The following is a 14,945-nucleotide window of genomic DNA, read 5'->3' as shown; positions in this document are numbered from 1 at the left end:
TAAGATTATTGAAGGCCACAGGAACCAGAAGAAATAATAAGCCCTTTAGGCAACTAAGAAATCTTAATGCTTATTCAGTAAGGACAGAAATCATATCAGCCCAATATTCTTTAATGCCTTCAGATTTATCATAAGGTCTTTGGAGAAAGCTGGTCCTATATCCGGAAGGAAACATGACCCAGTGAGGAACTGGCCAAAGTGAAAAGTCTACTAATGGTATTGCCAAGTATATCATTATTGCTATAGTTTTGTAGATTGACTGCAAAAATCTTCAATGTATACACAAATTTAGTTCATTCACATTTTCAAAGATCACTATTAGTCTTTAAAAGTGTAACATGACTTAAAGCATAAAAATAAACAGAAGCCACATCAAAATATCTTGGCTAATTTATAAAACTAGAAACATTTTCCCTCTGAAAAAAATTCCCAATAATATTCTCATGCTATACAGGCAAATCTAAAGGAAGAATTTGAAATGCTCCAATCTATAATTTTTGAAGATTTATTAAAAATATTTTTGTATCAATAAATTTATATTACCTTCAATATGAAAAAATACATTGAAATGTTTTAAGATTTATAAGGTTTGTACTGAGGGTAACTTCTATTACAAGACTGTACATGTTGAGAATAGAGATGCCTTTGGAGAATCCCAACTTCACAATTCTTGCAAACTTGTCCAGTGTATCCAAATCAATCACATACAGCTATAATTTCAGCATGACTGACAACAGACAAGAGATCAAATCATGAACAAGTCTAAAGAAAGAAAGTTTAGAGAATAGCTAGGAAAACAGTGAACCATTTAATTTCTATTGATACAGCTGGTGGCCCAATAAATCTCACACATATTTTACAGTGGATGCCTCAGTAGAGTGTGCATTGCTGACTACAAGGGACAGCTACTTCAAGCTGTAATTTCACCATTGTTGACCCTTGTCAAAAGCATGATATGAATGGATTCTGCCTAAGTACCAACAAACTACTCACTATGTAGCCCTTTTTTTTCTTACTGCATTTTTATCTACATCTTTATGAGTCACAAATAACCCATCTACCTATCCATCCAGTAATCCATCAATCCATCAATCCTCAGTGGCCAATAACAGCACATACTCATATCAACACAATTCCATATTTTTCACATCACAATATAAATGACTAATGATAACTTAGTATATTTAATGCTTTGAAAGAGTTTAATAGGATAGCATGAAATCTGAGCTTAAGAAAAGAATCTCTTAAGTTTTAATCTCAAACAATGAGCATATAATTTTCTTTGAGGATTTAAGAAGCCAGTGCAAGGGTCTTCACTAATGTTGTTAAAATTAAATTTTATGTATAGTCATATATCTCAGCTTTATGAAATTTCTCACCAAATAGTTTGCTTTTTTCCTGTAGTTCTGAAAGTACAAGGAAATCATATCACAGCTTAGTACACTTTCATTTTGGATATTAAATGTTTAATAAAACCATTAAGGTCAAGTTCACATGTGAAATTCCATTTATCACTGTCTTTTTTTGTGAAAAAGAAAATGACCTCAGCATATGCTTAACTGAATCAATGCATTGATCTTTTGTATTCTTGAGCACATAACTCATTACCGCAAATGCATGTCTTTCTTGAAGGGATGCTTTTGTGTTACATGTGCTTTACATGTTCCATCACATTATGAAACCTAAACTTAGGCCATGAAAAAAAGAAAACAAAGTCTATCATATCTGTCTTTCAGAAAAGAGGTTCTTAATTAACTGCAGGACATGGATAGAATTCGGGGAAAGTAAGAATATACTAGTCCAGCTTTTAATTAAATTAATTACATGCTTGAGCACCAAGGCAATAATTTTTTAAAAAGTAAGTTTTCTATTTTACCCATATATTAACATTATTTCATGTTCCTAAAAGGAGCATGGTGATACTACCCTATTTTCCTGCAGTAATTCCTGCTTTAGATAGTGTTTTTATTGACTGCTAATTCAGTGCAAAGCACTAAGGTACACACTTTCCATGAATTGTTTAATATTGTCTATATGGCAACCCTGTGAAGTAGCTACTATTTATTTCATAGATGAGAAAATTGGGATTTAGAAGAGTTAAATTATTCAGCAAATGCCCACTTTTGTTTGACTGCAAAGTATAGGTTTTTTCAATACAGTATTTTACCATTGTATAAATGTTTAAGGTTCAGGGGTAAGCTGGAGATACATTACAAACCAGATTGTTTTTATCTCCTGAGATGCTAACCAGAGGTTTAAGTCGATTTAGAAGTCCTTAAATCATAAAGGTTGTGATTCAACTGTATCTTGGTAGTTTTATTTTTAAAAAAGATTCAACAAATTATTCTTTCACAAATTTTCTCTCAGCAATAAAGGGAGATCTTAATGTCATTTAAAGCAAAATTAGTCTGTGAACTAAGGGTATATTGGCTTCATGGAAAAAGTTTGTTGACTTTGAAATATGTTTCTTTAAAATCTGCGATAAACTTTGAAATTTTTTTTATTTTTTCCCACCCATCTTCAAGGAAGACATTCTCAACTATCATCATCCTCATCTGTAACAATTATATATTGAAGGGGTGGAGGTGTGGTTCAGTGGTAGAGCACCTGACTTGATATCCAGCACTGCAAAGAAACCAAAAATGTATCAATCATATCCTATATGTATGTTCTGGAGATTTGATCCCCAAATCTTGAACCCCAGCACTGCAAAGAAACAAATAATGTATTAATTATATCCTATATGTATGTTCTCTGGTAGGTACTGGAGATTTTGCATATTTTTCAAAGACTGGCCAAAGTTTTTCTTACTACAGTCTATAAATTCTAGAATCCAGCCCAACATCAACATGCTTATTTACCATAGTATTGTCAAACTATGTAGCTACTATAGGACTGATTTCTTTCTCTTTGGGACATCTAAGTTTTCTATTTCTCTTTGGGCACTCTTCTTTGTTGTTCCAGTTATTTTATGTAGCACTTTTATTATTGGTCATCATTTTGAAGTATGAGGGCATTGGTAAAGTTTTTGCCATATGATCTAAAGATTCATTCAAACTACCTTGACTTGATAAGGTTATTAAAGTAATTTTTTGACTCATTTAATTTTTTTAATAAATTGTATATAACCGAAGCTCTCACTGAGGATGGCAAAAGAAAAAGAAGGTCTCTGTGGCTATTGTCATGTAACTAAGAAAATGAATATTGATTAAGCTTGTCGAGTGCCAAGTACAGAAGTTCTGTTGCTTGCACCTGCAGAGCCTGGAGTTTTGGATGAAGAACCTTTCATTATCTTCCTCTTGAAATGACTGGCTAAACAATGCAAGAAAAAAAAATCCCACTGAGTAAATGAAAAGGAAGGACTCTTCTTTTTTGAGCATCTAATCACACAGGTGTTAAATACCCCTTGTTGACCCTTTTGCTGGCTTTCCCCAACATCTGTTCTCTACTCTTACCTGTATCTATCTAATAAAATTCCCCTGAAATGGATTTTTTTCACTGTGTAATTGCTTCTGCTCACAGTCATATACAATTTGGCACAAGGATGGTGGGCTTAAATGTCAGCAGTACACATATATCAGTTTTTTCCAAACGATTCCATTGTTATTGTGAATTTCAGAGGTTCAAGCATTTACTTTCCTTGCTACTTTTGTGATTAAAATATTTCATCAGAGCAGAACAGAAAACTACCTTCCTAATAATTCCTGAAACATAAACACATTATGAAGCATACATGTACACTCCTACTGTCAGCTTACATTGCTAGTGCAAGGCCAAAATTTACACAGCAATGGTAGAAATATAATGTTGAAAGAAATAGACTTGGAGAGAAATGATTTAGTTTTATCATGTAATCATTTTTCCAAGAAGTGCCCAATCTGATTTCTTAAAATATGGAACAATTTAGTGTAAAATGACTGTTTTGTACAATTTAGCCAAGCATACTTACAATTTTCACTGTTACAGCTCCAGTTGGAAATTTAATTAGTTAGAATTGTTTTCAGGGACATCTATCCCAGCCAAATTAATGCCATATCCTTAGGATGCAAATAATTGAAGCTTTCTCCTAGCATGAAACTTGTAAATACAATCTAGTTCATGAGCACTCAGGAGCTTATGGAACCAATGCTAATTGTCCATCTTAAAAGTCATGGATCACATAACTGAAAATGTGGAATCGAACTTGAAGATCCAATAGTCCAACATATGCAGATATGTCTCAAGAAATATCAAGCCTACAAAATGCTCAAATAAAATCTTCTGGAATTCTATGGTCACTAGTTTTTAAAAAGCTCTATCCAGGAAGAGATTTATAAGATGTGCATTAACAACACAATTTCTGAGAAGTACTATATGAAAGAAACCTATTGGGCATAATCAGAAATGTCTGTTGTTGGTCAAAGAACCCCTTTATTTGTTCAAAGTAATAGAGTTCAGAACAGTATAACTTGAAATTTCACTAAAAATGTTCAGTCATTGTCAGTTAACTAAAAGGAATTGAGTACGTCCAGTGTGATCAAAGATCTAGTGAATTAATTTTTAATTCCTGCCTTCTATATTGTATGTCCAATGACTTTCTCCCCATCCTAAGGTACTATGCCAGCCCCCTAGCTGCTTCTCTGCAAACTACATTTCATAGAACAGTCAAATACAATTTATATAATTGTAATCAAAATATCATTCTTGGGCTCAAAATCTCCCAAATATCACTTACTTAGAGTAATATTCAAAACCTTCACCAGGGGCTACCAGACCTACAAAATCTGGACCCCAGCTACCAAACTACTCTCTACTGGATTCTTCTCAGTGATACTCAAGCCATCAAAAATGACTACTTTTCTGTGCTTTAAACAGATGCTGAACTTAAACACATGTTTCCACCTAAATATGCTTTTCACTTAAAACCTTAATTCCTGCAAGTAACACATGACTATTATTATCACATCATTTAATTCTTGACTCAAACATTACTTTATAAGTAACTAGCTCCATGACTGCTCCATACCTTGCTATTCCTTTGCCCAGCTTTTTTTCATCTCAGATTGTATCACTGTATTAGCTCTTTGAGGGAATATTATTATGTTTCACTAATGTGGTCTCTTTTACAAATATTTATTGAACTGATGAATAAATAAGCACATGAATTCTCTTCCTCTCAGTCATTTCCAAAAGATGAAGAGTAATATGAATTTTTATATACTAAGAAAATTCAATAGAGTCTTAGGTTTGAATTTATAATTTTGGCCACAAAATCAATCTACACCAATCCCCTATCTACACCGGTTGCCCTAGTGCCCATAGCCCTTTAACTCTCTACAACACAGAATGTTCTTAGGATATTTTCTTATGTGTATCATTATTAATTATTGATTCACAATTTATCCATGCTTCCATGTGACATTTTAGGTATCTTTTCTTTCACAGTGTGCATCAGCATTTCATGACTGCCTAGAAAACAGGATCAGGTCCCTTTAACTTGTGTGGTAAAGCACCCTGTGCCAAGCCATATACACACTGTACTGCATAAAAGCCTTTTAATGACAAATTAGATTTTTATTTCGGTTCATTACGCCTGGGTTTTCAGGCAATGTTCCGGATTTCATGCTTTTGTTTATAATGAGTCATGGCCCCCTTGACAAACAAGAGAGTAATTAAACTAACCAGGTTATCAATAGAAGCTTGTGATGGATCTCCTGTTGCATATGGTTATTTCATCTTCAATAATAGTTGGATATCATGAAAGATTACGGCCTGCTAATGTGACAAGGAGCAAGTTGAAAGCCTACAACAACAATAATAAAAATACAATCTTACCTGTACCTTTTACAAGCAAATCAGTGTCATACTAATTGACAGATGAGTGGGATTTTATTTATAGGTATATTTTATAGGTTTTATTGCTTTCTACAAAGGGACTTGAATCTTCCCTTAACAAAACAATTAAAAATTGCTAAAGTATTCTTTACATTGTATTTGTGTGTATTTTTATGTGTTTGTAGCTTGCAATCTTTCCTCATTCAAATATTTTTGATAAACATTCTTCCATTATTTTTCACCAAGTTATTAGCAAGTACTTTAATAAAAATAGGTATTTGTGATTTTTTTCTGGAAACTTATTTAAATTGAATCTTTACTATTAAGAATAAAATACCATAGAAAAATAGAGGTGCAATAACTTAAAAATGAAGAATCACCCTTAATAGAAAGTGATGAATTTACTAGGGTATTTTAAAAAAGACAATGTTTTATTATATGAAGGTTTATTTCCAGGTTTTATATTCACCACCTATTGAAAAACATTAAACCCTATTTTTTTTTCATTGCTTTCCAAAGGAAACTTAACTATATTCAGAGCACACAGTTACTCAGGTCATGTTTCTAAGTGAACCAGGTATTTGCATTTTCAAGGATCCAGTTGTACTGAACTCTCTCCCATTGTGTTATTTAACATATGTGCTATGTTTAAAGCTTAGAAAAGCAAATGTTTATGAAAAGACATATCGTCCATGGCCTAAAATCTTCTCCAAAATTCTTCCCCTGACAGACTTCCCCTCTCAGTGATGGCATTCTTGCAGTCATGTCAGCCACCTGAAGTCACCTTGACTCTCATCTCCTTTTCTCACTTCTCACTGCAGTCAAGGGGTCCTTGGGGCTCCATCATCACAACAGGCCTGGATCCCAGCCACTCTGCACCACCTTTTGCCACTCTGCACCACCTTTTGCCACTCTGCAGGAGCTGCCATCGCTTCAGTTACTTGCAGCAATTTCCTAACTAGTCCCTCCTCTTCCATCTTGGCCTCACCCGTGTCTTTCCATGATGTTGCAACCAGAGAGCTCCTTCCAGAGCACAAAGCGGATCCCACCTCTCTTCTGTAGTGGATCACCACTTCACTCAGTAAAAGTCACATCAGGAACATGGCCCTCCAGGTCCCACCTGGTCTCCTGTCCTGTTCCTCTTGGGCCCTGACCCCTGTCACATTCCCTTCTTTTTCCTTGCTTCTGCCACTCTGATCTTGGTGTTTCACAAACAAAGCAGGGTTGCTTCAGCCGGGCTCTTATAGAAAGCTGTTCTCCTTTCCTGTAAGGCCTTCTCCAGCTGTGCACAGAGCAAACCACTCCTTTGCACCCAGCCTGTTTGTAAATCCTTCCTTCTCAGGGAGGCCTACTCAGATAACCATTTAAAACACCACATTTCATTCCTTGCTCAAATTCTTCCTACTTCGATGCTGTAAGGTGTCTGCTGTTATTGTCTCTGTTTTTCCTATAGTGTTTATCACCTTCTGACTTTTACTCAAACTTCTGTGTCCTTATACCTGCTGTTTATTGTCTCCTCATCCCTACCTCATCTGGAATAAGGCTGATAGTGGAATTGCTTTGTCTCTTGAAAAAGGCCTGGCGCCTCCTGGTGGCTCCATAACCATCTGATGACTAAAGGAACAGCTGGGTGACACACAAGGTTTTTAAGCATCACTCTCTGCTAGGCACTATGCTTTGATTTCTAAATGTGCAAAGATGAATTGGATATTGACCCTGCCGTCAGGAGCTAACTAGGAAGCTACCCATATCCATGAAATCATTACAACAGAAAAGCAAAAGTGTAAGGCACGAGCAACTGGTAAATAATACTCATAGAAGGGACAGCTATTTCCAGCTGAAGTAAGAATATGGAGACCATGACACCTAAAATAGGCATTGAATCTGTGGAAATGAAGAAAAGCAGTTTCCACATGGATGAAAGCACATAACAAAATCACTAAATTGCTCAACTCAGGGAGTAAGTAGGGGAAAACAGAATAAGAAAGGGTCCAGGCCTGCTTCAACACGGCCAACTTCAAGTACAAATTCTGCCTAGCTGTGTGACCTTAGACAAATTGTTTAACTTCTCTGAACTTCCATTTTCACATTTGTAAAATGGGAATAATACCATCGAGCTTAGAGAATTACTATGAGGAAATCAGGAACATAAAGCACCTGGTCCATTGACTAACTCCTAGTGATTTCTCAATAAACGAGAGCTGTTATTGAAGTGTAGTTTGACTGGAGTACAGATGAAGTGTTCCCCTCACCATGCCATTTTTCCAACAGGAAGTAAGACCAAAATGTATTGCATTTACTCTGCTGCTCCCTGTGAACATTCATCTATTGTCCAACTTGAAAAATGAAGCTGAAAATGACTAGTCTTGTGTTTCAAGCATAAAATATTGCAAATGTGATGCATGGGCATATCGGGTATAAGATTGCTTTGAATATACAAGGAATAAAAATATATGTATGTTATATTTTTTGCTGCAGATTATATTTTTTTCCTTACCAACCAGGTTTTATTTATTTTATTTTTTTTTTCATTTTCAGTTGCTCCTACAATTCAGGAAATTAAATCGGGCACTGTGATCCCCGGACGCAGCGGATTGATAAGGTGCGAAGGTGCAGGTGTGCCGCCTCCGGCCTTTGAGTGGTACAAAGGAGAGAAGAAGTAAGGACTTTGCGATTATTACTGTGTTTCAAGCACTGGGAGCTAATGTGTTTGTGTTTCGGATACTTTAAGCAATTTCTTTAACTGGCTTGAATGATACTCAGCAGCAGGCAAAAGGAAGGGGCCCACGTGGGAGGGATGAGCAGCTCATAGCATCCACAAGAAAAGTCCACATTGGTTTATATAATCTCAGAAATGCCTGAAAATCCCCCAGTGCCAATTGCCTTTCATTTCTTTGCTTCCTTTCTGAACCAGCACACCAAGCCTCTTCCTGACAACCGTGTTTACTTGGGAAGTAAACCTGGCTCTAAAGGACTTGAGCAGAGCCCCCACAAGAGCACTTCAAGTGCAACTGAGCTGCAGACTCGGCCTGGCTTCCTTGATAAGCCTCCACCCTTGCACCTGCCTGACTCTCCCATAAGACAGTGGAACGTTCTGTGTTATGGGACACTGTGTTTCAGATACTCTATCACGAAGGAGTCTGTAGAGGAGATAAAATACATAGTTAAAAGAACTAACCAGAGGATTTGGGGCTACTCTAATGTCAGCTCTATATGATTGTACCCTAGAGAAACCACACAAGTCTTGGTAAGAGCTTTTGAACAAGAAAAGACAAGGATTGATATTTTCTTCTTCCTTGTACCAGTAGGCTCATGCATACCTCTTCAACTGCTCTTATCAAGGCTTCTAGGAAGCTGTTGGCTAACTAGAAGATGTCATACAGATGGAAGGATTATTATCTATACTACACATATTTTGCTTCAAAATTAGGGAGGGACAAATTCAAGAAAAATATTAGGCTGAGTCATATTAAATTGCCATATTTTAGTAAAAAAACAGAAAAGCCAAATATTGGCAATTCCATACAGTTCAACACAGTTGTATGGGGTTTGTTTACTCAGATCCTAGCTCAAAATTAATTGAAACTAACATCCAAAGAGAAAGCTGGCAAAATCGCACAAGAACTTACAATTGCCATGATAGGTGAAAATGGATTAGATAAGCAGTTACTTTGATTTTGAAATTGGAATCAAAAAGTGGTCTGTGGAAGACAGTCTCCCACTTTAACATTGGACTTAATGCTCTGAATATCTCACTGTGGGTTTACCTTAAATTTTTGCAGCTATATTATTTGCAACCTCTTATAATTTGGGTTTTTCAATTCTTTTCACTAATTAATTTATGCTTTTTGCTAATTCTAATTGGGGCTTTGTAGTATATTTTTTTAATACTGAGAAGGAGATTAAATGATCTGTGGTCACCCCCATTCCACCTATGACATTCTAAGTCTTCAAATATAGCTTTTGTCAGATCCTCATAACCCAGGTTGAAAAATGGTCAGTTTGTAATTATCTACATGTACATACAACCAGTCGAGTGCTCTCAAAACTTGAAAATGTGTGGAACTTTTTGTTCAAACATTATCTTATTTGAGAATTAGTATCTATGAACATAGCACTTCCCTGATAGATGTGGGATGAATGAAGCCTCAGTTCCACCTGTCTAGAGCTCCTCTTAGCATGTCCTTGCAAGACCTCTCAAACCCCCAGTTCCCTACAAAAGAGTTTAAATACACTGACTTACATTATTTTACCTGTCTCCCAAAGTCATTTTTAATATATATTATCAATGGAATAATAGCTAACCATCAGAATTATTTGTCATCCAAGTGAGAGCTCCTTTGTTAAAGGCCAAATTTTTTCCAATGCTTGGGTGTCCTGGATATTTTTTTCCTGTTATATCTCCCTTTTCCTTTTCTAAATTCAGGTACCATTGTCAAAAAAAAAAAAAAAAAAAAGTCTGCAATAACTCTCAGTCCACATTCTTGGCCTACACTATATACAGCAAGGTTCCTATTTGTACCCGTAATCACAGCTTCAGCTTTTTTCCTACTGGGATGACATACTACAGCTTTTATTATATTTTCAAAAAAAAGTTTAAGAACTACTTGCTAACAAGGAAAAAATAGATTGGTTCTCCCCAATCAATGTTTTCCCCAACATACTCACACACCTAGGGAAAATCTAGCAGCTGTGAAAATCAGATGCACTTTTGAAAGGCAAACATATTTTCAGTTCTGAGTGAAGTATATGCATTTATCATTTTCTCAGTTTTATATAAGGAATTATTCAAATTTTCAAATATTTATAAATAATTTCCTTTCCAAACTATTGTAAAGCAAAGTATATGTAGAGAAAAGGAGTCTGGTTGCTGAATGGTTGTAACTATATTCCCTAAGGACTCACCATCAAGTTCCAGGCTATTCAAATAGTTACTTCATCAAAAGGAAAAACTATCTATTGCTATTCGTATAGCTAGTATTCTAAGTTGCTAACAAATATTAACATTTATTCTCATAACAAACTGATGAGAAATATACTATTATTTTTATTAGATTTTGCTTGTGGAAAACAAAACACACCATATTTTTAAGTCATTTGTACAAGTTTTTACAATTAGTGGCAGAGCTGCAATTTAAATCTAGGAAATTTTGCAAAAGAACCCATGGATTAAACCCTTCTACTATGGCACTGAGTGTAGGTCATGGCTCTGCAGAGTTTATCAAAAATAATTGGAAATGCCAATGATAAATACCAAAGGTATAGGCATTTCAGTTTGATTATAGTTTTGCAAACTAGGATACTCCTTATACAGATACTCACTTACAACTTCCCCACTTATTTAGTCAAGGACACAGAAAAAATGGAATCAAGTGCACACATGGCAGAGACAGATACAACACATTTCAGAGTTGTCTTCTTGACCTTTGAGACCCTGTCCAGGAGCGAGATGCTGTCAGAGACCCTGTCAGAAGGAGGAAAAGTTGTTGCAAGCTTTGGAGGAGTTCTGTTTCCCAGAGATCTTTGACAGTCTTTAAATTCTTTTTTCTCATTTATTCTATACACCTCTGTGAGCTTACATGAAGAGTCAAAAATAATTTACCTCACTTTTTTTTACATGTTAGGAAATGTTTATAAATATACATTTATCTTAAATCAAGTTCTTCAAAGTCAGAATTTCATCCAAATATACAGAAAACAGAGGCTGATCCTGGACATCCCTAGCCTTTTTTTGCATGCAGTTCTTCACCCTGTAAAGTCCATTTTCTATGTGCTGAAAATAATCAGCTTGAAACCCTTTTTAAAAAGAAACTCTATAAAATTAAGCCCACTTTAAAGAAAAGAAAGAACTATATTCTTAAGGAGAAAAAAACACTTTCCAGGTCTTTAAATTCTTTTTTCTCATTTATTCTACACACCTCTATGAGTTAAGATTTACTGATGAAAAATTTAAGACACAGGGGAGTTAAAATAACCAGTCCAAGAGCATTCACTTTAAGTTGCTTTCAAAACACATTTTAGATTTGTCAACCTCACAGCCAGCCCCACATTCTTTCCCTTGTATCAGCTGTCATTGTTAGTTATCTATCACTAATTAACAAAATAAACTTAAATATAATAGATTAACAGTTCCTGTGGTCAGGAATCCAGGAGTAGTTTGACTTGTTGGTTATGGCTCAGGGGCTCTCAGAAGGTTGCCATCAAGAAACCACATGCCGCTGGCCATACTAAGGCTGGTTTGGGCTGGAGGATCTGCTTCTCAATGAGTTCATCCCATATGCCCAGCAACGTAGTCCTGGTGATAGCTGTTGGTAGATGGCCTCAGGTAATTGCCATGTGGATATCTTCATAAGGCTACCTAAATGTCTTCCTAACATGGCAATGGGCTTCCTCCAGAATTAGTGATTCCAGAGATAGCAAAGTAGAAGCTGCTTTATCTTTTATGACCTGGTCACAGAGGCATGCTGTGTTTTATATGCAATGTCTTATTGCTGCACAGGACAACTCTCTTTAATGAGGGAGGGGACAATGCAGGGACATGAATATCAAGAGATAAGAATTATTGGATGCCATCTTCAAAGATAGCTCCTAACGTATCTCTATTATAAACTAATTGTTTTTCATATCAGAAATATCAGACATTTGATTTAGTTTATTGCATTGTTTATATAAGCATTTTGACACTGACTAAATTTATATGGTTATTATTAAAATATTACTCTTTTGAATAAGGTAGTCATTATTTAACTCTTTAATCTCTTTCAGCATACCTAGCAGCGACAGGCCCAGTAGTCTTAATTTCGCTGTCTATACGTTTTAAGATTAGTAAAATCAGAGTTCTGCGATTCATTATAAGGAGTGCCAAAAATTTAACCTTTTCTCTTGAAAACAGAGAAGGTTGATAAGAAGAAATATACTCCTTATATGCAATAAAAGGACAATTCTAGAACATCCAATGTAATTTTAAGCCAAAAAAGTCTCTAATGATATAAAATCAAATTAATCTATTGCTTAATAACAGTACAGTTTACTGGGATTAAGGTTAAACCATACATTGTAATGGATTGACATGTCAAAAAGTACTTCAAAAGAGGGAGTGATATATCACTTTGTGAAGTCAGAATCACAATCTTGTCTTAGATCAAAATGTTGCTATATGCTTATGTGGATGAATTCCCTCCTCTTCTTGATTTCATGAAATTCAAACCTGACACCTGGAAAACTACACTTTCTGATTCCTTATGGCCAGTTTAACTGCTCCCAGTTTTTATGGGGCAGATATGATTCAGTCATTCCACAATATATAAATATATGAAAGCATCACAATGTAGCCCCCAATATATACAATAATTGCTCATCAATTAAAATAAAATGCTAACTAAATAATTAAATTTAAAATATCATTTTATTCACTTTGCCTGATCTTACACAAAGGGCCCATTATAGCAATGCATTTTGGAAATCAATTTCAACATTGCTTCTTTTTTAATCCTTCATCATAATTCAAGATAGGAATGCAAAAGTTATAAATACCATAAATAGAAATTTCTCTTATGAATGAAAAACATAATAAAACATTAAAAATTATCAATGTATTAGTCAAAAACTAACATGCATCTTAAAAATGGAATCTTGTGCATTTGATAGTATGGCAAGTATACTATCTTGACTTTTTAAGTAGCATGGTTCAAATTTAGTCCATGCATTTATAAATCATTCTTTACAAAACTTTTAGAGAAAATGTCATAACTATTTCTAATTTACCGTGGTGAAAAGGATAAGATACTTATGTATTTAAAGCCTGCATGAACAAACATACATAATATATATCAGGAGACAGTATATAGACTGGACAGGACCTACAATCAACCACATAGATGACCAGGTGAATGTGAGATTTCATGTCAGACAATGATGATTTTTTATTCCTGGCTTTACAGAGGTAATAATATGAGATATCATAATTATGTCAGTGACCATTCCTCTCCTCCTGCCTACTCTATTTTTTTTTTTTTTTTTTGGAGGGAGTACTGGGAGATTGAACCCAGGGGCATTATACTATTGAGAACGTCCTCAGCCCTATTTTGTATTTTTTTGTAAACAGAATCTCACTAAGTTGTTTAGCACCTCGCTTTTGCTGAGGCTGACTTTGAACTAGTGATCCTCCTGCCTCAGCCTCCCAAGTGCTCAGATTATAGGTGGGCACCACTGCACTGTACCCGACTCCTCCTGCCTACTGTCTAGGCAGTCCATAAATTTCATCTGTTGAAGGAATTTAGTAAAGAGTGTCTTTTCTACTTAAATTTTTAAGGAAATCAGCAGAATGAATTAAAATATTTCTTTGGGTCTTCAGTTATCCTCTTTCTCATGTACTTTATTCATGTCAAAATTATCAACTCATGCCAGGCACAATAGTACTTACCTGTGATCCCAGCAGCTCGAGAGGCTGAGGCAGGAGGATCACAAGTTGAAAGTCAGCCTCTGCAAAAGCCAGGCACTAAGCCAACTCAGTGAGACCCTGTCTCTAAATAAAATATAAAATAGGGTTGGGGACTTGGCTTAGTGGTTGAGTGCCCCAGAGTTCAACCCCTGGTACCCTCCCCCGCAAAAATTATGAACTCATCATATTTGTATAATGCACTAGGATTTTCAAAACACTGTTATATATGGTAGCTTTGCAAAAAATGTTTGCATTGTATATTTCACTTACAAAGAATCAACTCTTCACACCTGGGGTGCTACTTGAGAGAGGAATTTAAAAAAAAAAAAGCATGAGAAGATAAACATGTAAAGTACCATACAGAGCACAACTTGGTGTTTTAATCAGTACCTAAGCTGGAAAAATACACATGTTGGGAGGTCCATACCTTGCTGCTCGTTCAAGTGCTCCTCACTCTGATATATCTCAAATAGTGTATGTATCTCTCCCTTCCTTGTGAGAGTCTAACATTGAAGGTGTATATTTAATATCATAGTTCTAAAACAACACAACAATGTCATCTGCTCCTCAATAATGGACAAACAGTGGTCAGCAACGCTTTTTAGAGTATACCTATGAATAAGATTTAATTTAATTTAATTTTAGGAAAATTAAGGATATACACATTCTATTTTTTTACTTATTTGTATCC

At 35.3% G+C, this 14,945-nt stretch overlaps 1 protein-coding gene across 4 annotated transcripts in view; it reads left to right on the top strand.

Moving 5' to 3' along the window:
• The window catches only part of Negr1 (neuronal growth regulator 1), a 789,855-nt gene that overhangs the window by 590,879 nt on the left and 184,031 nt on the right, over positions 1–14,945 (top strand). For all 4 annotated transcript variants that reach the window (XM_040288864.2, XM_021731059.3, XM_040288863.2 and 1 more), the window contains one exon: positions 8,353–8,473. In XM_040288864.2, coding sequence (XP_040144798.1) covers positions 8,353–8,473 — 121 coding nt within the window. The remainder of the gene's footprint in view (positions 1–8,352; positions 8,474–14,945) is intronic.

This window comes from Ictidomys tridecemlineatus, chromosome 11 (assembly GCF_052094955.1).
Source record: "Ictidomys tridecemlineatus isolate mIctTri1 chromosome 11, mIctTri1.hap1, whole genome shotgun sequence".
In the NCBI taxonomy this organism is placed as follows: domain Eukaryota; kingdom Metazoa; phylum Chordata; class Mammalia; order Rodentia; family Sciuridae; genus Ictidomys; species Ictidomys tridecemlineatus.
Note: the sequence above shows the minus strand (reverse complement) of the source record. Positions and strands in the feature narration are given on the sequence as shown.